A 26114-nucleotide genomic window follows, 5' to 3' on the forward strand; every position below is an offset into this window, starting at 1 on the left:
GATAATTGTCAGTGTAGGCGGCATGGTGTGGATATTTGGAAGAAGGGTAGTTTTAGGTGAAAGCTAATTCTGTTGTGGACATATTTGACTGCTTTGAAATATGCAGAAGACAGTTGGTAATAGGGTATCAGAACCCAGTAGAAAAACTGGAACTTCAGATATCTATATCTATATCTGTATGGAGGTAATAATTAAACTCATGAGAGTTGATGAGGTCATCATGTGAGAAAATATACAGAGAAATGATAAGAGTTCCCAGGGCAGAGCCTTGGGGTATACACCCACAGTTAATGATTATGATGTGAATGAGATAAAAATTCAGCAAAAGAGACTAAGAATCAGTCAAACAGGCTCCTCCTCAAAAGGAGAACCAAAGAAAACGCCAGAGAAGGGAGAGCCACTGAAGCAGTCTGAGACCATTGCCAGAGTACCTTCCTTCTAACCAATAAGTGTGATCAAATATCCTAATTAACACATTTAGCCAAATTAGAAAAGGTAGCATTCTCTGTACTTGTAGGACACCTCCTTTCTCTTGAGGGAGCATATTTTACCATTGATCTACCAACTCAGCATTGCTCTCTGCATTGGTCAATTCTGACATTTTTCATTGTTGGGGTCATCAGAATAGCTATTTTTCTAGTTCTTCAGGTTCACATTATTGGAGTTTTCCTTGAGTATTCTATTTCTCTCATCTCTCACCTATAGAAGTTTTCTCCTATCTAGTACATTCTGTCCACTTAGACAGCTCATTCCAGAGGTACAAAATTCTTTTACTCATCTCATATATTTTACATTCCAGCTAGGCAGGTTCCCAAAATTGCCTCTGTATTTGTCTCATTCCTCCCACCAACAAGGATCAATGTCTGGAATATACTATTATACATTTCAAAGTTCCTTTTTTCCTTCAAAACTAGGCTCATGTGTTACCATTAGACCTTGAACTCCCTGAGAGTATACTTTTTTTTTGGAGTGCATTTTCTTTCCTTCCCAGTGGTCATTAGTTTACTATCCTCCTGTTCATAGTCTCTCTTCGAAACATTTTTTAAATCTCTCCTCAAACCTCCCATGACTCCCCTTCTTCTCAACTAAGAACCTTGCCTTATATTTTACAGAAAAAAAAATTGAGCTCTTTTTCTTACCTTAAACTCCCTTTCTTCTGTTCATATAACTCTTTTGTCTTCTCTACAATCTCCTTCAGCCTTCCTATTCCACTTATTGTGAGACAACTTAACTCTTTTCCAAAGCTAAAGCCTCTACTGCTCAAGTGAGCCCATTCCATTTCATCTCTTCTAGCAGATTTCTCCCTCTCATCCCCAGTTCCCACTTACCTTCAATTTTTCCCTGTTTACTGGATCCTTCCCTGCTCCCTATAAACATGTCCATATGTCCTCTTTTTCTTAGAAATCACTTACTTGGTGGTTCTATCCCTGTTTCCTATGTTTCCCTGTCATGCTACGTTTCATCTGCCCTTTGTAGACAGACTGCTTGAAAAGAACCTCTACAAAAAAGGTGTTTCCATCTCCTCTCACTCTCTTCTTAACCATTACATTTTGATTTCCAATTTTATCATTCCATTGAATTTCATCCACTCTGTAAGATTGCCAACGACTTTAATAGTAGCCAAATCCAATGGCCTTTCCTTTATTCTCATTCTTTTTGATTTCTCTGCAGTTTTAGACACTGCTGATCATTCTCTCCTCTTGGTTTTCAGGATATCACTCTATTTTGATTTTTCTTTTGCCTATTTAACTGCTTCTTTTTAGTCTCCTTTGTGCAGGATCTTCACCTAGATCACACTGTCTAAAAAAGTTCTGTCTTGGGTCCTCTTTTCTTCTCTCTCTGTCTTTTTCATAGATAAAAGATCTCATCATTTCCTATGAATTTAATTACCATACCTTTGATAATCTAATATATCATCTACCTCTCCTGCTGCAACCTCTAAAGTCCAATATCACATCTCCATCTACTTTTCAGACATTTTGGAAGTCAAGAGTTTTTTATTATTTTAATAGCTTTTTATTTTTCCAAATATGTGCAAAATTGGTTTTCAATATTTATCTTTACAAAACCTTGTGTTCCAAATTTTTTTCCTTCCTCTGCAGCCCCATCCTCTAGAGAGTAAGCAATTCAATAGAGGTCATACAGTTTTTCTTTAAAACAAATTTTCATATTTTTCATACTATGCAAGAAAAATAAGAACAAAAGGGAAAAAAAACAAGAAAAAAAAACAAGCAAATATACAAAAACTACAACAAAAAAGGTGAAAATATTATAGTTTAATCCATATCCAGTCTCTTTAGTTCTCTCTCTGGATGTGGATGATTCTTTGCATCTCAAATCTATTAATGCCTTGGATCATCTCATTGTTGAAAAAAAACCATGTCCATCACAGTTGATTATCATATAATCTTGTTGCTGTGTACAATCTTTTGTAACTCGCTGATCATCAGGTCATGTAAATCTTTCCAAGCTTTTCTTATCCATATCATTTCTTATACAACAATAATATTCCATTACATTCATCTAACATAACTTATTCAACTGAGAGGAGTCACTCACTTTCCAGTTCAGTCATAAACTCAGCATGTCCAAAACCTGATGCTTTCCCTTCTAACTTCTTCCTCCCCCATCTTCCTTATTAAAGAGGAAACCATTCTTTTCCCATTTCCCCAGGTTTGCCATCTAGAAGTCATCCTGGATTTCTCACTATCTAACTACCCATTGTTCCATATGTTTCCTAAAATTTTCAAGTTGATTTTGCGATTATCTCTTGAATGTGCCTCCTATTCTCAGACACTGTAGTGCAGGCCCTCACCATTTAATGCCTGTATTAATACAATAACCTGTGGTGGATTTGCCCTCAAGCCTCTCCCTACTCCAGTTCATCCTCCATTCAGCCAAAATCACCAGAGTGATTTTCTTAAAGCCAGGTCTGACTATGCTGTCCCCTTACTCAATAAATTCCAGGGACTCCCTCTTGCCTTTAAAATCAAATACAAAATGCTCTTTGACATTCAAAGTCTTTCATAATTTGCCCTCTTCTATCTTTCCAGTATTTTAACTTCTTCCTCCCTACCATGTACTCTTTTAATCCATTGACACCAGCCTCTTGACTGTTCCACCAACAAGACAGTCCATCTCTTAACTAATGGCATTTTCTCTGGCTGATCATCATACCCGGAATACTCTCTCCTCATCTCATCTCTCTTCCTGGCTTCTTTAATGTTCCAACTAAAATTTCATCTCTTGTGGGAAGCCTTTCCCAACCCCTCTTAATTTCAATTGCTTTCTTCTGCTAATTGTTTCCAATTTATCCCCTTAAAGCTTGACTGTAAGTATTTGTTTATTTTCTCCCCCATTAGATTATATTGTAAGCTCTTTGAGTTGAGGGATTGTCTTTTGTTTCTTTTTGTATCCCCTGAGCTGATAGGTGCTTAATAAAATTTTTTTTTGATTTAATATATTGTAGGCATTTAACAAATGTTTATTGACCTGACTGAATCTTGAATATAGTGAACAATTCTGAAATATGATTTGAGATGAGTACAATAGTAATAATTGCTTTCTCTCCTCCTCCTGTCTCAAAGGCGGGTAGCTAATACTTTGTGACATAACCATGGTCATTGAAGACCCAGAAGAGAAGTTTCTTACCACCAAAATCTTTCTCGATAATATATTGTTGACTCAGAAGAGAAGCTTCTCACCACCAAATTCATTTGCAGTGTTAAATGATTAAACATTACAAATGGATATGATGTTATTAATAAAATAATTCTAAAGAAATGCATTGTCTTGCTGCTCTATCCTATGAACCCTTTGGCCTTTCTGTTTGATTTGAAGCTGAAATCTGTGTGTGTTTCCTTCATTAGGATCTGAGTTACTTGATAGCAAGAATTGTCTTGTCTATTTGTATTCTTGCTGCTTATCACATGGTGAATGCTTAATAATTTTTTAAAAAATTCATTTATTAATATAGTACCTATGACTAACTCAAAATTCTTCTTGACAGATCAGTCTAAAAGATATATTATATAGAAATCTAAGGGGAAGGATGTTGCTTAATTGAGATGACTTACATATGGACAATTGTCATAAATGATGAGTATTCAAATATTTAGCATTTGATAATGACAAAACCAGAACTTCAATAAAAATATTTTTTCAGTGCTATTTTTTTAGGTAGCATGACTATTAATTTAATTTAATCCTGCTTTTTAAGGAACTTTTAAAATTGGTATTTTTTATTCTGTTTAATATATATTTCCTGATATTGGTGAAGTTTTGGTCCATTTAAAGTTACAATCCAAGTGACTGAATGTAATTTTTTACCTTCTGAAATTTTTCATTCTCAAGTGATTTTATATAATAATTTTCCTTTTGGTAAAGAACGAATGTGTCATCTTTGCCATTTATTTTTGCTAAATTGTGTCATCATAAAGAGTGTTTCTTTCCATTTAATTTGATGTGAAAAAAATTATTTACATTTGTCTGGATAATTATGGAGCTTTTCTTTTTTCTTTTGCCTTTCTCATGTATTTTTGTTGTTTTCTTGGAAGAAATATGTGTTAAAAATAAATGCGTATTCGAAATTCTTTTTCTCCTTGCAACATCTGAAATTTGTAATCTTGAAGTATTCTTTTCATAGTATTTGTTTGAATTCTACAAACATAGATATTTTAATAGTTCTTTTAAAATAAGTTACCTATACAAAAATGGGAAATAGAATATTATTTCTAAGTTTGCACACTCACTTTCTGGATTTCATTTATAGGCACTTTTAAATTTCATTTTGACATTATGTTGCTTAAGATCTAACTACAGTTTTTTTCCCAAATGTCAAGGCAGTGTGATTTTATCATGCCTGAATGATGTGAATCTTACTGATGTTTTCTATTAGGTATTATGTTAAGGTTATAGCATTATGATCTTAGTGTTTTAGTTGCTGTTTGTTGCTTTTACATGGTATTATGAAATGAAGATCTCAACTTCTATCTTTTATTATTTTATTCACTATACCTACTTTATTATATTCATTTTCAAGCCTTTTGTTCTTTGTATTTTGCTTACACATTCTTTTAAATTCTTTAGAACTTTGATTACTTATTAGATTGAAATCTGAAATCATTGTGGAAGCAAAGGTTCAAGCTTCTGAGCATACCAATTTTTTTTTTCATATGACTATAGATAGCTTTGATTTCTTCATCTGATACGTGATCATATTTTTTGATCATTTATCAATTGGGGAATGGTTCTTATTCAGTTCTTGATATAAGAAATGAGGCCATTATCAGAGAAACTTGCTTAAAATTTTTTTTAAAAATTACTTTTCTAACTATATTTCCCTTCATCTTTTTATTCTATTCTCTCTCTTCTTTCACTCTTTCTCCTCAAAAGGAATTTGGTTCTGATTATCCTCTACCTTAATCTGCCTTCCCTTCTATCATCTCCCCTCCTTGGGCTATCAGCTCTCCTCCTCAGGCTTTCCCTCTATTCTTTTATTCTTTTGACAGTTTCTTGAAAGATGATTGAGTGGCTCCCAGTCTGTGACAGTGTAATTTAAATATCTTTTCTTGTGCAGCATGATAAAGGTGGAAATATGTATAGAAGAATTGCACAAGTTTAACATATATTGGATTGCTTGCTGTCTAGAGGAAGGAAGGAGTGGGGAGAAAAGGAGAGACAAATTTGGAGTATTTTTTTTTTTGTAAAGATAACTTGAAAATTATCTTTGTACATATTTTAAAAATAAAAGGCTATTCTTAATATATCATTGAATTAAATTAAAAAAAAAATCCAAAACTTTTTTTAACCTGAATCTTACCTTTCACTGTGTCAAATGATAGTGTAAGAGTGTTGTACTGGATATTCTACTGCTGTAAACTTTTTCTACTTTGGCTGCCTTCTGAAAACCAAAAGATTGCTGGGACTGAACCTCATTAAGAGCCCAAAGGACTTATACTTTGCAACATAAAACTCGAGTTTTAAAAGAAAACAATGGAAAAATACAACAAATGCACAAAGCTGTAGCCACTCACCCCAGTCTAGGCCTCCAGTACTACTAGGGAATTAGAGAATAAAATCTGGGTGTTTTTAGTCATTGTGTCCACTATTCAGGTATTGGAATCTTCCACTTAAATACTACTTTTTTCACCCTTGAAGTTGGCTCATTTTATGGTGAACCAAATTTAATTTTTACTCTCTTTAAAATGTAGAAGCAGACTAGTTAGGTCCTCTCACATCTGACCAAGGCCTCGGTTTCTAAAATTAGTTGATTTTTTTAATTACCAGACATGTAAAATTGATTTCTGTAGAATATGGAAACTAGTTATTACTTCTTAGTAATAAGTCATAATCCTAAAATAATAAGTACATCTATTTGTATTGTTATTCATTTCTATAAGCATTCATTGCTATATATAAATGATATATTAATATAAAAATTCTGTGGCTATAAAGATAAAAATTCCTTCATGGAATTTAAGTTCTGCTAAAGGAATGCAACATGTTCTCTCTCTCTTTCTCTCTCTCTCTCTCTCTTTCTCTCTCTCTCTCTCTCTCTCTCTCTCTCTCTCTCTCTCTCTCTCTCTCTCTCTCTCTCTTTCTCTTACACACACACACACAGGTGGGGGGCGATCTAAGTAATTTCAAGGATGAGAGTGTTGATAATTGAGGGAGTTTGGAAAAGGTGGACAGAACTGTCCTAGGAGAAATAATTAACATTTTATGTCAGAATCTGGGTCCAAAGATGTCTTGATAGAAGACATTGTTGGGCTGATTGAATTAGATGAATTCTAATAGGAATAAATATGAACTTGTATATTTGGGTTAAGAAAAATCTTCTTCACAGATTCAAAACATGGAAGGTGTGGCTAGATACCAGTTCAGTTGAAAAAAAGACCATATCTACTTAATCAGCAAGGCCAGTATAATTGAATAATTAAGCCAATGCAATTTTAGGCTGAATTAAAACTGTGGTCTGATTTAATACATTGCTTTTCAAAGTAAGAAAGGAAATAGTTCTATACTCTGCTTTAAATATCACTTTTTAAGAAAGACATTGATGACCTTGAGCCAGAGGGAGACAGAGGAGGAAAGGCATCGAGATCATGACATAGAAGAAAAGTCTTAGCTCTCTCAAGTATTCAGACGTTTTAGATTTGCCCTTCTTGGCCCCAGAATGCAGAATCAGGACTAATGGATGTAACTTGTAATGATTTAAATAAATTTACTAATAGTTTTTAAGCAAATTCTGGATGGTCAATTACTGTATATATTTCAATAGAGATGTTTTTGTATATATTGGACTCAACCCCTGTGGTTCCTCTAAACTCTCTTTATAATAATGAGCACATTCATTGTGATTTGGTAAATTGAGTCTCTGTGTGAGTGTTTGCTGCCCTATCTTCTTTCATTTAAATTTCATCAGAGATTAATGCCTAATTTTGTTGATGTTTAGGTCAATTGAGGTACTTTTAAAGTAGTTTAGTCTCTCTCTTTTTTTTTTATATGCAAGAAAAAAATTATCATCTAATTTTTAGGCTATTTATAGCTATACTTGATAGCTTAGGACAGAGGTGGGGAACTATTTTTCTGCCAAGAGCTATTTGGATATTGATAATATCATTAATGAGTCATACCAAATTGTCAACTTAAGAGAATTCAAGCAGTAGGGAGGTTGTTGTATCTGGCTTTCAACTCATCATTGTCTGTGGACCTTATATGGCCTATAGACCAGATGTTCCCCATCCCTGCCCTAGAATATATATGTGGAAAATAAATTACTCACTTATGTTTTGAGAAATCTTACATCTTGGTTAATTCCTTTCAGAATTATTTATGGTACTGGTTGAATTTTTGGCATTTTGTAAATCAGTCTTTCTCCCCTTCATTTGAGGATAAAATAAGAAAGACATCTCCTGTGTAAAATGCGGGATTGTAAGAAATGCCCTTAGTTAATTTCTAGCTTACCCAAGGATCTAACTATAATCTCATTATTCCTCAATATCAAGTTACTGATTTAGGATTTTTGGGTTTTTTTGTCATTAAAGCACATGCAGATGACAATCCAGGCTCTCCAGGATGAATTGCGGATCCAGAGGGACCTAAACCAGCTATTTCAGCAAGACACCACTAATAGAGCTAGTGAACCCTTTGCAGCAGAGCTGACTGAAGAGAACTTTCAGAGGCTACATGCTGAACATGAGAGGCAAGCCAAGGAGCTATTTCTTCTTCGTAAGACTCTTGAAGAAATGGAGCTGCGCATTGAGACTCAGAAACAAACACTGAATGCACGGGATGAGTCCATAAAAAAGCTTTTGGAGATGTTGCAGAGTAAAGGACTATCTGCCAAGGCTACTGAAGAAGACCATGAAAGAACAAGACGTCTGGCTGAGGCAGAGATGCATGTACATCACCTGGAAAGTCTTCTGGAGCAAAAGGAAAAAGAGAGCAATATGTTGAGAGAGGTGAGTGTCTTAACTTTTTGGTTGTCATTATCCTTGTTTTTGTCTTTTGCTAGGCATGTCTTCTGTGTAACAGTTATCTATTTTGTTATCCCAGAAGAAGAAGGCATCTCTTTTTCTGTTGAATTTTTCTGTGATGTTTATTCTTTCTTGCCTACTAAGTAGAGGATAACTGTCTGCTGAATTAAAGTAGGCTGTTATCTCTAGGATTTCTAAAGAACCCTATCTAAAGATTTAGTCACTCAGTTTCTTGTGACTTCTTACATTGTTTTTATATGTGGACAAGGAGAAGTGGCTACTATCTCTTAAAAGCTGATCATTGTTCAATTAAAAAAATGAATAAAACAGCCATGTGTAATTACTAGAGTACATAGGAAGATCTTGACAGTTATAATAAATGATTGCCCTGTGGTTTCCATGGAAACAGTTACTTTAACTGTAAAAGAGCATTTGATAAAGTCATTGACTGCTATGTAGATACAGCCAGAAAAGAAATATTTAAAGGAAGAGTGTTACATACATTTAAAAGAGAAACATAGTCTTCAACTCATATTCAGCAATTAACACAATATTCATTGTTTTATTTTCATTTGTACATAACAAAACTCTTTTAATCTGATAGCTTTAAAATGCTATCCTTTGTGACTAAGAGGAGAAAATGTGCTTTCAGATATTGTTTTCTGTAAGGTGATGTGACTCAAGCGATTTACTTGTCGGTCTCTTTACAACTTAAAAAAAATTTTTTTTTTTTAAACAGATATATGCCCTCATATTATATGTGTAATGAAATTAGCTGTTACAAGAATTGTCATGTTTTTGAATATTACTGTATATCTCAGTAAAAACAGTGAGAATAAATTGAAGTTACTTCTTTACATGAAAAGGAAAAAAATACATGAAGATTAGGGCATTTAAGAATTTATTAAAAGGAAAGCTGTGCCAATAATATTTTAAGGAAAAATATAATAGCTACTTCCAAAAGGTGGCCATAGCTAGATAGTTAAATTCTAGTATAATATATAGCCTGTAAAAAAAAAAAGAGAGAGAGAGAGCAAGATGTTACACAATGTAGTATAGTCCAAAAATATTTAAATTCTATATTATCTTAAATTTTTATAAATTGAAACTGATAATTCTCTAGTGGGGAAGAGGCTATTCCTTTCATCTTTCCTAAATCCCATCATTACCTAGTATTTATACTTAATGTCAGTTATTCACTATACCATTTTATTTGTGTTTTAGTGTTTGTTGAAGAAGTAACAAATATTTTTATAGATATAGCATAATCAGTTCTCAAAAGATTCTTGTATAATTGGGAATGTAACAAATATTATTCCAAGTTTGTAGCTTGTAATGTATTAAATGTACTTTAGAATGTACTAAAAGACCAGTCCTTTCAGTTACAAAGTAAAAGAAGTATCTGAACTCAGTACTCTTTATTCAATTTGGAAGATTCCCCTGCATCACTTCTGAAAGGGTCTAACTTAATAAATTAAAAATATGACTTAAGGAATATGCTTAAAATAAAACTGCCAATTCATTATTTATTTTTAGTAATTAATAAAAACTGATTAAGCACAAGAAAAGCATTGTTCTTAAGTGTGTGTATAATAGAAAAAACTGTCAGAATAAGTAGCAATAAATATAACTAGTACAGTGTTGAGAATCCAAAACTGAGTTAACAGCATGATGAGGAAATTTCAGGGGCTGAGCTTACCTTGGATAAGGCGTTTTTTTCCTGGATACCAAACCAACCCAGTCCAAACCAAACTGGTGGAAAGTGGAGAGTAGGAAAAAGACCCAACTAGCATTTCCATTGCTTACTCCATAATTCCAGGATACATATCCCGGGTGTGTGGAGGAAGGGATGTGGGCTTAGTGATGATGGGTATATGACTGACCGCTGAACAGGCTCTTCTCTTAACCCCATCTGAAGTGTACAGCAGTTATTCTGCTTGGGCAAGAATCTAAGACCAAAAAGAAGCCTAATGTCATCTGAACCTAAAGAGTATTCCAAATGATGGATAATGTCTGAGTACAGTAAGAGTTTACTAGATATTTAGCCAGGGCCAGGTTCAGAGGTTAAGGGCTGTGATCTAAACCCTATGCAGGAACTTCCAGAACTCAGATCAGGGCTATGAATCCCCAGCCCAAATTGTCCCTAAGATCTTGGAATAACACCAACAGTTAAAACTCTTAAGAAAATAGCAGAAAGACCCAAAAGAATAGAAGCTCAGCCCAAACCCCCTCTCCAGAAAAGTTCCAAATAAGACATAGGCTGAAATGATTCCATGTTATGGGGATGGGGATGCCAAGAATACAAAGCAAGAAAAAAAAGACTCCAAAACTTATATAAGCAAAGGCTAAACACATCAAGAAAGAAACCAACAAAGCCTCCCCGCTAAACCACAACATAAGTACAAATCCAGTGAAAATTCCTGGAAGGAATGAAACACTACTAAAAAACTTGATTTTAAAAAATGAAACAAGTAAGTTAGAGGAAAGAATTAGAAAAGAAATATGATCCATGGAAGAAAGTATTAGAAAAGAAAATAGCACAGTGTAGTGGTACAAGTAGTATTTTGATACTTACTGAAGCAACAATCTCTCTGAAAATTAGAATGGATCAAGTATAAGCTAATAACTCCATGAGACAACAAAAACATGTTAAAACAATGTCAAAAGATTGAAAATATAGAAAACAAGTACACAAGGGTTAGGTAAGAATATATATATATATATATTGTACTGAATAGGGAAATATGATACAAAGAAGCAAAAGGGAAAAAAGAAGAAGGGTAGATTAACGGCAAGGCAATTAGGTGGCACATTGAATAAGTACACTGTTGTTAGGTTCTTACTAAGTGCTAATAAGAGGAGGAAGTGTGAGGAAAAAAGGAAAGATCAAGATCTTGCCCAAGAGCAAAGGGATTTAAATGAGGAATTAGGGTGTGATAACTCTAATTCTCTTGAAGAAGCTTCAACCCCGCTTAGAGAGCAGATTATTGATAGGCCCACATCAACTTCACCTTCAGAGGTGGAGGAAGAAGGAGGAGGGGAAGAGGCAGAAACAGAAACAGAATTACCTGTGAAGAAGCCTAAGCCTATGACAAGATTAGAAAAAGCATTGGTTAAAGCTAAGAGAGAAGGACAGGATATAAGTGATTTTATACATACATATCCTGTGATTGAAGATATTGACTCTGTAGGTCATAAAAGGAGAATATATGCACCTTTAGATTTGAATAAAATTAAAAAATAAAATTAAAGATTTGAAAAAAGGTTGTACCCTTTATGGGGCTACATCAGCTTATGTTAAAATGTTACTAGATGGTTTGTCTTATGAAGTCCTAACCCCAAATGATTGGAAATCCATAGCAAGGACATGCCTAGAACCTAGAGAAAATTTGTTATGGCTTGTGGAGTTTCATGAATTATGTAAAATCCAAGTCAGATGCAATTTGGAAATAGCAGTTAACACAAAATTCACTTTTGAGCACTTAGCTGGTTAAGGTCAGTATGGAGAGAATTCAGAACAGATTAATTATACCATGACAATATATGAGCAAATTGCTAAGGCTGCAATAAAAGCTTGGGGTGTCCTCCCTGGACAGAAAGATCAGGGAGAGGTTTTCATTAAAATAGAGCAAGGTCCCAATGAAACTTTTGCGGATTTTGTGGGACGTTTGAAAACTGCTGTCAAAAGAACTATTGGAGAAAATGCAGCTACAGATATAATGACCAGACATCTGGCTAAGGAAAATGCCAATGAGATTTGCAAAAGAATTATATGGGGATTAGACAAAGATGCTCCTCTAGAGGGGATCATAAGACGATGTGCTACAGTGGGAACAAATGCTTTTTACACCCGTACAATGAAGAATGTGGAAAGACAGGGTCCCTCCTGGCAAGGGACTTCTAGAGAAACTCGGCGATGTTTTCAATGTGGAAAAATTGGGCATCTAAGAGCTCAATGTAGATATACAGTGAGAAGACAGGGTGAGAGAAGACCTAAAACTCCATGTCCAAAATGTCACAAGGGTCTCCACTGGGGCTCCGAATGTAGATTGACCCAGGGAAATGAGAGGCGGGGCCCAGCTTCAGCCCCCCAAGTGAGGCACGATGGCAGCCGAGGTTACATCCAGAGAATTTTAAGACATGATCAATCAGCCAAAAGGCAATCAGATGGAAGAAAGGGATTGAAATTAGGGAAAATAGAGTTGTGTGCAGTAGACACTACTGAGATACTCCCTGGAGAAGTGAAATCTGTTCCTGTTGAGCCTATGGATCCTTTGCCTCCAGGCACAGTAGGCTTGACCATTTCACCTTCTGAGAGTGCCTACAAAACAGTGTCCATGCATACACTGATGTGGGAAACTGGAGAACGTGTAGCTAATATCCCAGTCACTAACACAGGTAGACGACGTGTGATTTATCAACCAGGAGAAGTAGTAGCATCAGGCTTATTGTTACGTACCCCTAATAAGCAACCTGGTGATAGTCGCCTAGATTCTGACTCCAATGAACAAAATCCAGGAATATATTGGACAGCAGCTGTGACTGCTGACCGACCTATGCTTACTATTTATATAAATGGAGTACCATTTGAAAGATTGGTAGACTCGGGTGCAGATTGTACAGTTATTAGAGATGCCAATTGGCCCAGTCACTGGCCAAAGATTAAGGCAGACACCTACATGTCTGGGGTAGGAGGATCAATAGCATCAGAAGTTAGTGCTAGGCCTTTGAGATGGATATTTGAAGGTGAAACAGGAGTTTTTACTCCTTTTGTGGTTGAAAAAATCCCCATCAATCTGTGGGGAAGAGACATTTTACAGCACATAGGATTACAAATAAGCACTTCGGCTTTTAGGCAGGGCTGCTGTTGAAGGCCTATCTGCACTTTCACCAGTTCCTATTCAGTGGAAGACTTATTCACCAGTGTGGGTAGAACAGTGGCCCTTAAGAAGTGATAAAATTCAGGCCTTATTAGACATAGTGAACGAACAACTTGACCAAGGACACTTGCGGCCTTCTCTAAGTCCTTGGAATTCCCCAGTATTTGTGGTGAAAAAGAAATCTGGGAAATGGAGGATGTTAACTAATCTAAGAAGAGTAAATGAACCGATGGAAACTATGGGAACTCTTCAGCCTGGACTTCCATCTCCTACTCAGTGGCCAAGAGAATGGCCTCTATGGGTTATAGACATTAAGGATTGTTTCTATTCTATCCCTCTAGATAAGGAGGATATGAAAAGATTTGCTTTTTCAGTGCCTAGTGTTAATTTGGCTGAGCCTTATAAAAGATATGAATGGACAGTTTTGCGACAGGGAATGAAAAACAGCCCTACTATCTGCCAAATGTATATTGCTGCTGCTCTTGCTCCAGCAAGAAAAGCCTTTCCAAAAGTAATATTGTTACATTATATGGATGATATTTCGGGATGTGCACCTGAGGAACAAATGTTAGAAGCATGTCTACAAAAGACCATGGAAACACTAAAGTACTACAAACTGCATATAGCTACAGAAAAAATTCAAAGACATGCTCCTTTTCAATATTTAGGATATGAAGTATATCCTAAGACACTCACAGTACAAAAGCTTTCTTTAAGAACAGAGGAGTTGAACACCTTAAATGATTTCCAAAAATTAATAGGAGATATCCAATGATGCGTCCAGTGTTAGTCTTAACTACCAATCAACTGCAACCTCTGTATGACATTTTAAAGGGAGACAGCACTTTAAATTCACCACGCCAGCTTACAAAAGAAGCACAAGAGGCTTTGAGAGAAGTTGAACTGGCTTTATCCAATGTGGTTGAAAGAGTCACTCAAAAACCCTTGGAAATATCAGTTTTTGCTACAAAAGAGGCACCCACAGCAGTCCTTCATCAAGGAGACAGTGTGATTGAGTGGGTGAACCTCCCAGCACAACCAGAACAAAGCCTTACTCCTTACCCAGTGCTTGTGGCTAGAATTTTATTAAAGGCAATTAAGAGAGTAATACAATTATCTGGAATAAGTCCTGAAAAAATATACACATTCTATACTAACGCACAAATTAATGTATGCTGTGAGACCATCCCAGAATGGCAAATTTTATTGGCCACCGCTCCAAATTTTGCACATGGATCTTCATTAAAGATAACCCGGATACTACATAATTGGCGATGGATTTTTGAAGAAAAGATTTCTAAGGTTCCTCTTAAAGGACCAACAATCTTTACAGATGCCTCCAAAGAAAATATTTGTGCTGTATACTCTCATGATTTAACCATAAAGAGAGTAGTTAGGACTCCTTTTCAGTCACTCAACAGAATGAATTATTTGCTATCATGCTAGCTCTTACTTATTACCCAGGAGACGTAAATATAATTACTGATTCAGCCTATTCAGTAGGTGTAGTACAAAAAATTGCCACAGCCCAAATAAAATTTGCAGCCTCTAATATTTATCAGCTCTTTAAGGAACTTCAAGAGCAAGTGAGAAAACATCCAGGCAAGATTTATATCTTGCATGTCCACTCACATAGTGGACTTCCAGGTCCTATTTTTGATGGAAATTCAAAAGCAGATAGCCTTCTAACCATGTTTGCCAGTAGTCCTTTATTTCAGGAAGCACAAGAATCTCATTCTAAATATCATCAGGCTGCTCGAGCTTTACATTTACAATTTGGAATCACAAGAGAGGAAGCTAGGAGCATAGTAAAAAGCTGTACAGCTTGTCTTCCTTTCCAGGCTCTTACACTCCCTCCAGGGAAGAATCCTCATGGTTTGAGACCCAATGAAATCTGGCAAATGGATGTGACCCATTATAAATCTTTTGGTCGTCTGTCTTTCATCCACGTGGTAGTGGATACCTTTTCAGGATTCACTTTTGCAGTGCCAACAGCAAAAGAGACAGCTCGAGTGGTCACTGAATTCCTTATCCAAGCATTTGCAATTATGGGTGTGCCACAAGAAATAAAAACAGATAATGGACCTGCATATAGTTCTAAACATTTTGTGCACTTCTGTGAGCAGTATAAGATATTACACATTACTGGAATACCTTTTAATCCGCAAGGTCAGGCAATAGTAGCGAGAAGAAACAGAAACATTAAGAAACTCTTCCAAAAACAAAAGAAAGGGGGAGCCACAGGCAACCCTAGAGAACTTCTAAATTTAGTTTTCTATACCATTAATTTTCTAATTTTTGACAAAGATGCACTGGCTCCGGCAGACAGGTTTTATAACCTACCAGAAGGGCAGTGTCCAGTGCCAGCAGCTCCACTGTCCTTAGCTAATCGCCAGGTGATGTGGAGAGACCCAGAAAGTGGTGAAGGGAAGGGACCAGATAGGTTAACTGCCTGGGGGAGAGGGTTTGCATGTATTTCTTAAGATGGAGAAGGAATCAGATGGGTGCCAACGAGTCGTAATTGCCTTGTCCATCAGAGAGAGACAGAAAAAGAGAAAGACCTCAAAACAAAGGAGAAAATCTAAGAAACATCTGACACTGAAAGAGCATGGCTAATAAGAACTTTTAATAAGACTGTTTAAGAACTTTAAAAACCAGCAGGAATCATTGGATTTCCTAACACAAGATGGGACTAATGGACAATGGACTTATGGACATTTATAAATTCTCAATTTATGATTATTTGATCATGTTATTTGTTACATACTTCTAGCATATGTTATGTTACTATGTAATCTATGTAATTATATGTAATGCCTCCCATATTGATGGATTTGTGTTTCAAGGTCATGACCACCCTATGTTCTAAATCAAAAGAAAGGGGGAGATGTTAGGTTCTTACTAAGTGCTAAGTCGGTACTTGACAATTCTTTAGTTCCGGCCTTTCCTGTGGAAGAGCTTGCATGCTTAGGAGGAGCAAGTTCATTGGTTGAAGTAATTCTTCCCAGAAGCCCTTGTATTATCCCTCGCCCATTCTCTGGGAGGATAAAGAGGGCAGCTCTGGAAGAAAAAGGGAGTCTCTGCTCTAGACCAGACAGCTCTCTGCAGGAAGGGAAATCACTTCTCTGGACCAGAGTTAACGGCAATTGTCTGGAGACAACGGCTCTCTACAGGAAGAAGAATCTGTCCGAGAGATTTGAGTTGACACAGCAGATCTCCTCCCAGAGAGTGATCAGCAGCTTCTGGAGACAACAGCATGTTACACACTGTATCTGCAGTCAGGAACACTATCCTCCTGAATTCAAATTTGGCCTCAGATACTTATTAACTGGGTGACTATGAGCAAGTTACTAATTCTATTTTTTTTTAGTTTTCTTATTTGTAAAATGAATCGGAGAAGAAAATGGCCAGTCACTTCATTATCTGCCAAGAAAACCCCAAATGAGGTCATGAAGTGTTGGACATGACTGAGAAACAGTTGAACAGGAACATCAGAGCATACTGTCTTGAATAGAAGGGATGGGAAACAAAAAGAAGGAAAAATTTAAGAAGTTAATGTGGAAGGAAATAGGAATGATATGACTTATATCTTTGCGACATTGCTTGCATTTGCCCATTTCTTTCCCCGGTGTAGGTCTTCATCTTCTCATCCTTGAACTGCTGTAATAACTTCTGGTAGAGTTGCCATCAATTCTCTCCCCACTCCAAATCATTTTTCATTCTTCCTCAAAAGGCGATTTTCTGAAAACCCAAGTCGGATTCCTTTTCCTACTCTCCTTCCCCTCCCCACTTTGTCCTGCTCCCCTCTTCTTTTTCTCCCCTTCCTCTTCCCTTCCCTCCTCCCCAATTAATGCCGGTAGTTTTCTTTTATCTCTAGGAATAAATACAAATGCTGCCTAAGTAACCCAAGCCCTTCCTATTTTTCCAGTTTCCTTATACTGTACTCTCTAACAAATATAGTCTTTTATGTCTAGAAGGTTCTCCCTTCTTTTTTCTGTCTATTACTTTTTTGGTTTCCTTAAGTTTCAACTGAAATATTTCTATGGGAAGCTTTTCCCAATCCTCTTAATTCTAGTACCTTCCCTCTGTTAGTTATTTCCTATCTATTCTGTATATGGCTTGCTTTGTATGTATCCATTTGCTTGCTATCTCCTTTGTTAGTTTGTAAACTCCTTGAGGATACGAATTGTTTTTTGCTTTTTTTCCCTCAGATATCTCAAACACTTAGTGCAGTGCTTGGCACATAGTAGATGCTTGATAAATGATTTGTGATTGATTAATTCAGTGTAACAGAACACAAGGTCCAGTGAGATATTGTTTGTAAGAAACATTCAAAATAGAAAAATTCACATAGACTTAAAGTAAGGGATTGGAACAAAATCTTTTTTGTTTCAACTGAAGTAAAAAAGACAAGGGATAGCAATCATGAATTGACCAGAAAGCAGCAAAAATTGATTTAACTAAAAGAGATAAATGGGGAAACTACATTTTATTGAAAGGTACAAAGAAAATGAATTAATATTAATATTAAATATGCATAGTGTCTAAATACAAAATATTAAGCCATTTTTAAAGAATCATGATACAATAAAAGTTATGTTAAATAAAAGGCTGCTGAAAAACTGGAAAACTAATTAAAGACAATATTGTGAACTGCAGCAGACAAAGAACAAATCATGGAAGCAATTGGTGATTTCATTTAAGATAGCAATAAGATAATAATATTAAAAAAATTTGGGGGAATGTAGGCAAAGCAGTCTTTTGGGAAAAATTATATTCCTAAGCACTTTCATCAATAAAAGAGAGGAAAGAGCAGAACAATGAATTGGGCTTGCAATCAAAAACACCTAGAAAACTAACAAATGAAATTCTAGTTAAATATCAAAATAGACATCCTGAAAGTAAAAAAGATTCATAAAATTGAAAGGAAAAAAAATTCAGCTTAATCAGTAAAAAACACTAGATATTTACTGGTTTAGGGAACACATCAATATCATAGAACATTAGTTAAAACCAAATTACTACTACTGAAAGTGTGAATTCAAAATGAAAGAAATACATTATTAGAAACTAATTTGCCCAATTGTATACCAATAAAATTGATATTCTAAATAAAGTAGATGAATATTTACAAAAACAGGAAATGCCTAGAACATGAAATAGAGCTTGTAATTGAAGAAGATATAATGTGGTTTCTTAAAGAAAAAAAATCTGCATTATATGAGTTTATAAGCAAATTCTTTGAATCATTAAATATTTCTGAACTACAAAATTTTTTTTTTCTTCTTTTTTAAGTAGGGGGAAAATGAGGCAATCGAATTACTTATGTGGTACAGATATGGTCTTGATACCTAGACCAAGGAGAATCAGTGCAGAGAAAGAAACCTTACACTCATTAGATTGGCAAAGGTGGCAAAAAGAGAAAATGGCATGTTGGAAATCTGTGGGAAAATATTGATAGACTGCTCTTGCAGTTAGTTGTGAATTGGTCCAGTCATTCTGGAAAGAAATTTGGAACCAAAAGTTATGAAAGCTTGCATACCTTTTGTCCCACAGACATAATTACTAAGCTTCATAACTAAACTTCAGCAGAGAAAAAAGACCTGTATGGACCACAGTTATGTAGTCTTTTTGGTTTGGGTGCTAAATAAAATGAGACTCTTATCTGTAAAATTTTATTATCAGGCTACAGTTGTGTATTTTTGGATTTTACAAATTAAAAACCCAAATGATTGTTCTGGTTAAAAATAGCTCCATCCTTGAAAAAACATGCAATATAAAGCAAAAACCCCAAAGATAGAAATCCACCTAGTATACTATCTTTTGCTGATACATGATCTTTATCCAGTCCTCTGTTCATTTACTTTAGTTGTTGTGAAAATTACACCATCTGGTGGACAACTTCAAACAGCAGCAGATTCTTTCCAACAAACTATTAAAATAAAGCAAAGCAAAAAACCTCTTTGCATCTAGAGCCAAACAAACCATGCCTAGTGATAAACTTTTAGGATCATTGATTGCTGGATGAGTACCAAGTGGATTGAGGTCTTGACTTGGCAATAGGAGGACCAGAGTTCAAATAATGCCCTATATCCCCTAGTTTTGTGATTCTGGGCAAATCACTTGACCTCTTCATGCCTCATTTTCTTTATAAAATGAAAGAATTAAACTCAGGGACTTTTAAGGTATCTTCCTCTATAAAATCAGTGACCTTGTGACTCTCTGATCTCTAGCAATTGTGAGATTTACTGTTAGCTGGGGATAGAGAAGATAAGAGTAAGGAGAAAGGAAAGGAGGTGGAAGAGGAGGGGACAGAAGACTTAGGCAATTCATTTCAACTATCATTAATTCGGGAGCGAGATCATTCATTGTAAGTTTAAGAGGAAGAAGAAACAAAGAATTGATGATGATTGCTGATTTCCTTCTGAGGTGTGTGTACTGAAGCAGATATTTGTTGCCCTCATGACAAAAAGATGGATATCTGCCATCTATCTGGCATAGGATGAATGAGTTTCCAAGATGTGTAGAATCTTATAGTTAAAGTCAGTGACTTTTGCTCTTCAGTGTGAGCACAAATGATACTGCCAGGAACAATCTCAAATGTCATGGTTAAGATGATGAAGTGAAACAGAATTAGGAATGCTGGTTAAGAATGTGATTTGAGAGGCAACTAGGTGGTGCAGTGAATAGAGCACTGGCCTTTGGGTAAAGAAGATGAGTTCAATTTAGCTGTGTGATCTTGGGCAAGTCATGTAACCCTATTTGTCTCCCCCCCAAAAAATTAAAAAATAGACAAATAAAAGAAAGTATGTCTTTAAATTTTTTACAATTTTTAATAATATTCCTAAAATAGTATTTTGATATTTAAAAATAATATTCTAATAAAATATTATTTAAATAATATTTGATGATAAAATAATTAATAATTAATTTAAAATAATTTAAATCATATTTTTAATAATAGCTTTTAATTTTCAAAACACATGCATAAGTAGATAACTTTCAACATTCATCCTTGCAAAACCCTGTTTTCCAAAATTTTCTCTCACTTCCTTCCACCCCCTCCTCCCTTAGAAAGCAAACAACCCAATATATATTAAACATATGCAATTCTTCTAAACATCTTTCTGCAATTATCATGCTACACAAGAAAAATCAGATCAAAAAGGAGAAAGAAATGAGAAAGAAAAAAAGCAAGCAAATAACAAAAAAGGTGCAAATACTATATTAAAACATATTCAGTTCCCACTGTCCTTGTTCTGATGAAGATAGTTCTCTCCATTACAAATCTTTTGGAATTGGCCTAAATCACCTTATTGTTGAAAAGAGCCACATTCATCAGAATGGATCATCATAATCTTTTGCTGTATGCAATATTGTCTTGGTTGTACTCACATCATTTATTTATTTTTTAGTTTTTTTTTTTTTTAATCGCTTTTTATTTACAAGATATATGCATGGGTAATTTTTCAGCATTGACAATTGCAAAACCTTTTGTTCCAACTTTTTCTCTTCTCCCCCCCACCCCCACCCCTTCCTCTAGATGGCAGGTTGATCAATACATGTTAAATATGTTAAAGTATAAGTTAAATACAATATATGTATACACGTCCATATAGTTATTTCACTGCACAAAAAGAATCAGATTTTGAAATAGTGTACAATTAGCCTGTGAAGGAAATCAAAAATGCAGTTGGACAAAAATAGAGGGATTGGGAATTCTATGTAGTGGTTCATACTCATCTCCCAGAGTTCTTTCGCTGGGTGTAGCTGGTTCAGTTCATTACTGCTCTATTGGATTTGATTTGGTTCATGTCATTGTTGAAGATGGCCACGTTCATCAGACTTGATCATCATATAGTATTGTTGTTGAAGTATATAATGATCTTCTGGTCCTACTCATTTCACTCAGCATGACTGAGAAGTTTATAAAAAGAATTTGCTGGTGTTGACTTTCAAGGTGGTCTTTATTGAAGTGCTGTAGTAATTTGAGCTTGATGTTGTGCTTTTTGTCATTTTCTTCAGATGATAACTTGATAATGAAGAACCTTGAGACCATATCATATACAGTTTCATGGAGGGAAGTAGAGATATTTAGCCTGGAGAAGATAAAATTCATGATTTTAAGCATAATAACAACAACAACAATTGCAGATGTTTATTCTTTGTTTTTGAAGAGGACTGATAACATTATGTTGCGTGTGTATGTGAATTGTATTTAAGTTCTTGAATTATCAAAGTCCAGTCAGTGATAAGATAAAAGTCAGGATAAATGGTGATATCCTGAAATGGTTTGGATGAACTTGGTGTCTTAAATGTCTTCCTCCTTGTTTCCCTCTCCCTTATTTCTTCTGACTTTGGGTCCTCCTGTGGGAACCTTGCACCAGGAGCAACTGGGCAACACAATTAGAGGTTTAAACCACCCACCATACACCCTGCACAGTTTGATTTACAGTACACTGAGAGATGCCTCAGTTGGAAGACTTTTTTTTTTTTTTTTCATCTACCAGGTCTTTGGGATGCCAAAGCACCAACAGTGAAGTCAGATGGGACAGGAGAGAATTTTCTTATGCTGAAAGCAGAGCAGTAAAGCTTAAGGAAAGGTACCAGAAGAAAATAAGGAAGAAATACTTCTTGGAAGAGTTCATTTGCTCCATCTGCAGGCAGTACTTCACAAACCCAGTGATCATTAGTGTGGTCATAGTTTTTGTCATAGTTGCCTTGGCAGCATCTGGCAGGAATCTTCAACCCCTTTCTCTTGTCCAAAGTGCAGGGCTGTCTCCCAGTGGAGGGATTTTCAAACCAATGTGTAATTTGGGAAACGGGCAGACATTACCAAAAAACTAAGGTCTCATTGTTTGCAGAATGCTGGTGTCCAGAACAAGTGTGAGATGCACCAGAAAGTACAGAAACTGTTCTTGAGGATTATCAGAGTCTAATCTGCCTGTCCTGTTCTGAGTCTCAAAAGCATAAGGCTCATAGTCTCCATTGCTTAGATGAAGTTGCTGAGAACTTCAGAAAGAAACTCCCAAAAACTGCAACAGATTTGTGGAGGAAAAATAAGGATATTATGTAACAAATGGCTAATAAGAAGATGGAACTGGTTTTTTTGGAGAGCAGGTGAAGACTCAATAGGAAACTCTTCTGAATTCCAGAAAGTACAATGGTTCCTGGAGAAGGAGAAACTTGAGTATCTATCAATTGTGCAGAAGCAGGGAAAGGCCAATGTGAAAAGTCTGAAGGAGTAAGGGAACTGTCCCATTAGAGTCAGAAATTAAAGAAGAGGATCCGAGAGTCACTGGATATTTGCAGGAAACCAGATGTGGATTACCTCCAGGATGTGAAAGGAGTGTTAATCAAGAATGAATCTGTGCTCCAGATGGAAATAAATACTTTTCCCATAAACATGATTATTTATTCCATCCCTGAAATTATGGAGATGCTTTTAAAATGTAAAGTGGACATCACTCTGGATTATGACACAGCCAGTCCAGATTTCATCATCTCTGAAGATTTGAAGAGTATGAGATATGGAGGTGCACAAGTGGAAGTGCCCAACAACACTGGGAAATTCAGTGATTTTGCTCAAGTTTTTGGTACTCAGTCCTTCATTTCAAATAGATACTTACTATTGGTCAGTGTAGGTGCCAATCAGTACTGGATGGTGTGTTAGTATCTCTAAAGGATTCCTTGAAGACTTCTTTGTACTTATGGCTATACTGAGTCACAGTGGCTGCCATCTTTATGCCATAGGCAGCATCCCCTTCTGAATCTCATGTGAAATACTGCCAGAACTCACTTTCATTTTCACTTTCCCAACCATTTCTTTCTTGGGATCCTTCCAACCTTTCTGTCTTTCTAAGGAAGTCTTAACAAATGATTGTTGTCTTATGATCTGTCCCTTAATGACAGAGATCAAGGTTATGTACTCATCCTTCAAAGAAACTCCAGGCACTGTATTCCACCTTTCTTGAGTGTCATAATATTTTAAGTGGATCTTCAGAGAATACATCTCATCACCATTTAATCTCACTCTTTAACAACAGAATTTGAGAGGTCAAACGACTTGGTCACACTAAGAATCACAGACCTATCTCCCACCCAAACCAAGTACAATTATACACTTTGTGTAGTTGTATCTACTTATCTTTATATATTTTCCCTCTAACCTTAGAATAATATAAACTACATGACAATCCAAATGGAGAGAGGGGAGAGGAAGAGTGAGAGGAGGCTTCCAAATCCTCCTTAGGATTTCTTTGGGGGAAACCTGCTAAGAATTGGGTGAAATTCATAGGGAAGGATCTGAGGAAGAAGAGTATGGCTTTCTTTTAAATACTGCCTAGCCCCAATATAATTTAGAAAATCGGGAAAGGTGGCCTGAACATGGGTTTAATGTTCTTAGTCACCTTTGGATATACCACCTTCCTTCCCCTCCTGCTCCAAGATCCCATGATGGACTCAGGAGCTTTTCATTCCCCTCTTCTTTTCATTTCTTCCCTACAGGCTTTCCCTCTCTGCTGTTTCTCTTGGACCTTGAATTCTTTTCCTCCAAGTCTCTGGCCCTGTGAGCCCAGAGTAATTTTTTTTTGCTCCACCTTCTTCCTGTTCCTCAGGGAGCAGAACAGGGCAATACTCCCAGTCCTGCTAATCATACCCACTTGGCTGCAGTAGCTCCTTCTTACCCCATGGAGCCCCATGCTTGGGCAACCCTACTCAAGCCTTTCCATTTTACTTCTTGGGCTTCAGGTTACCTTCTCTCAGCCTTGTTGTAAAGTCTCAAGTATCCAGATGGAGAGTCCCGTTAGATCCTGTGGATGCATGCACAAGCACGCTCAGGCTGCTAGAACCCTTAAGTGCTGGGAGGGTCCTCATGTGCATTGGGGATGGCTCTAAGGACAGCAGGGGCTTCACACTATGATCTCTCCAGGCAGTGGCCAGTGAGCTTCTAGCAGGTTGGAAATTTCCTGCTTAGGGAGACTGAGACTTAAAACAATCTGACCGCCCAGGGAGCAGAACTAGGGTGGGAGAGGAGGGCAGATCCCCAGAAGAGAGAGGGAAAAGCAGGGGAAGATGTGGAAAGAGGAAATAGGAAAGGATTGAGGAAAGAATATGAAAGTTACTAAAGGTTTGGTCAAACCACAAGAGAGACATACAAAAATGAAAAGAAGATTTAAGTATGTTTACAAGATTAGACAGAAGAAGGTTAGGTTTAGAAAGTTTAGAAGGAAGTTATAGAATGCTAGGAGAAAACTGATAAGCATTGGGTTCTTTCTGAGATTACAGAACCTAAATTTAAATTAAATTATGATATATTCTTAAGTCTGATAATTGGGTTAGTGTGATGTTCTGTTGTCTCTAAATTGTTATCGTTTTCTTGGGGAGCTTCTGGAGGCAGCCTTCCTTTCAGTTCAGTTCAATAATCCCAAATGCAGCCAGGAGTTAAAGTCCTTTATTGTCTCTTTCCAAATCTTATTTCCAGATCCTTTATTTTCTCCTTCAAGTCTTGTCTCCTTCATTTGGGGCTTAACTAACTTTCTTAGAGGCCTCTCCTTCATTTGGGTCTTGGCTAGCTTTCTTAGAAGCCTCTCTCTCTCTTTGGTTCCTGAGAGCTCTTGTCTGAGTGTCTCTAGCCAGCAGGAACGTTGAAGTTGGAATGAAATCTTGACTCCTCCTCCCAGAGAGTGGGCTTTTATATGTTCTCTAAAGGTGTGAGTCTAATGGGTGGACCAATGAGTGAACTCCTTTAAAGGTGTGAACCAAGTACATTATCTTGTCTCAAGTTCTGGCCCATAACATCTTGTAGGATTAGATCAACCATGCTAAATTAGATAATTATTATCTCTTATCCATTCCAGTGATTTAGCACCTTATAAGAATCCTAACAGAGTAGATTGCTGCTTCTTTGGCATTGGATTGATTGGAAATAGTAAATCCATAATATGAAAATGTGTACAAATTGGAAAAGTGAATGAATTGGGAAACTGTGAGATCTTAAGACTGACTAGCATCTTGCAGAACTCACAGAAAAATCCTACCACTTCCTCCGGGAGGCACAAATTCTGGGTCAAGTTCACCGATCTAGATTCCAAATTCTAGGCAGGGTCTACAATCCTGGCCATGTATTTTCTTTCAAATTTAGCTCTGAACAGTTTTCAGAAGCTCCAAAAACTTAAAAAGGGTCCTCCAAACTCCCTTTTGGAAACTTCTTGTTGTGACCTTTGAGGAAGATGGAGTAGAAGGTTTGGAGGATTAGACAGAAGGCTCAGGCTTTGGCTAGCACTTTAGTAGCAGTCAGTGACCAGAACCAATGGTTCCCATCTCTCTAAGGATGGGACACCGGTCCCAAGACTGTTCTCTCAAGTCCTTGTGTATGTGGCAATTTCCTGGACCCTGCCCTCTCTATAATTGCAAGGGACACTGGAAACAGGACTGTCCCCAAGGTTGATGTGCAATATGAAGCTGGCTATTTAGCTTTCTGGCATCTGAGACCCTCAAGTCTTAGACTGATAGGAGTCTGGAGGAAGTCTGTCTCCCTTCTTGAACATCTCTGTGGCTGAACCAAGGGTAACTTTGGATGTCCAGGACAAGTCTACCTCCTCCTTGATAGCTACAGTTATTATATACTTACTCTGTTCTGACCTCCCTCTCCTCAGTCCTCTGTGCATTTAGATGGTAAACCCTGAACAGGGAAATGCACAGGATCTCCTTATTGTCTGTCAGCTTTTGGTTTTCCATGAATGTCTGTGTCTTC

General features: G+C 36.4%; 1 protein-coding gene across 12 annotated transcripts in view; it reads left to right on the forward strand.

Annotated features, from left to right (window-relative positions):
- ERC1 (ELKS/RAB6-interacting/CAST family member 1) overlaps window positions 1-26114 on the forward strand; it is a 327147-nt gene that overhangs the window by 54722 nt on the left and 246311 nt on the right. For all 12 annotated transcript variants that reach the window (XM_074269366.1, XM_074269372.1, XM_074269370.1 and 9 more), the window contains exon 3: window positions 8049-8465. In XM_074269366.1, the coding sequence (XP_074125467.1) occupies window positions 8049-8465 (417 nt within the window). The remainder of the gene's footprint in view (window positions 1-8048; window positions 8466-26114) is intronic.

The sequence above is a fragment of the Sminthopsis crassicaudata genome, chromosome 5 (genome assembly GCF_048593235.1).
Source record: "Sminthopsis crassicaudata isolate SCR6 chromosome 5, ASM4859323v1, whole genome shotgun sequence".
NCBI classification, from domain to species: domain Eukaryota; kingdom Metazoa; phylum Chordata; class Mammalia; order Dasyuromorphia; family Dasyuridae; genus Sminthopsis; species Sminthopsis crassicaudata.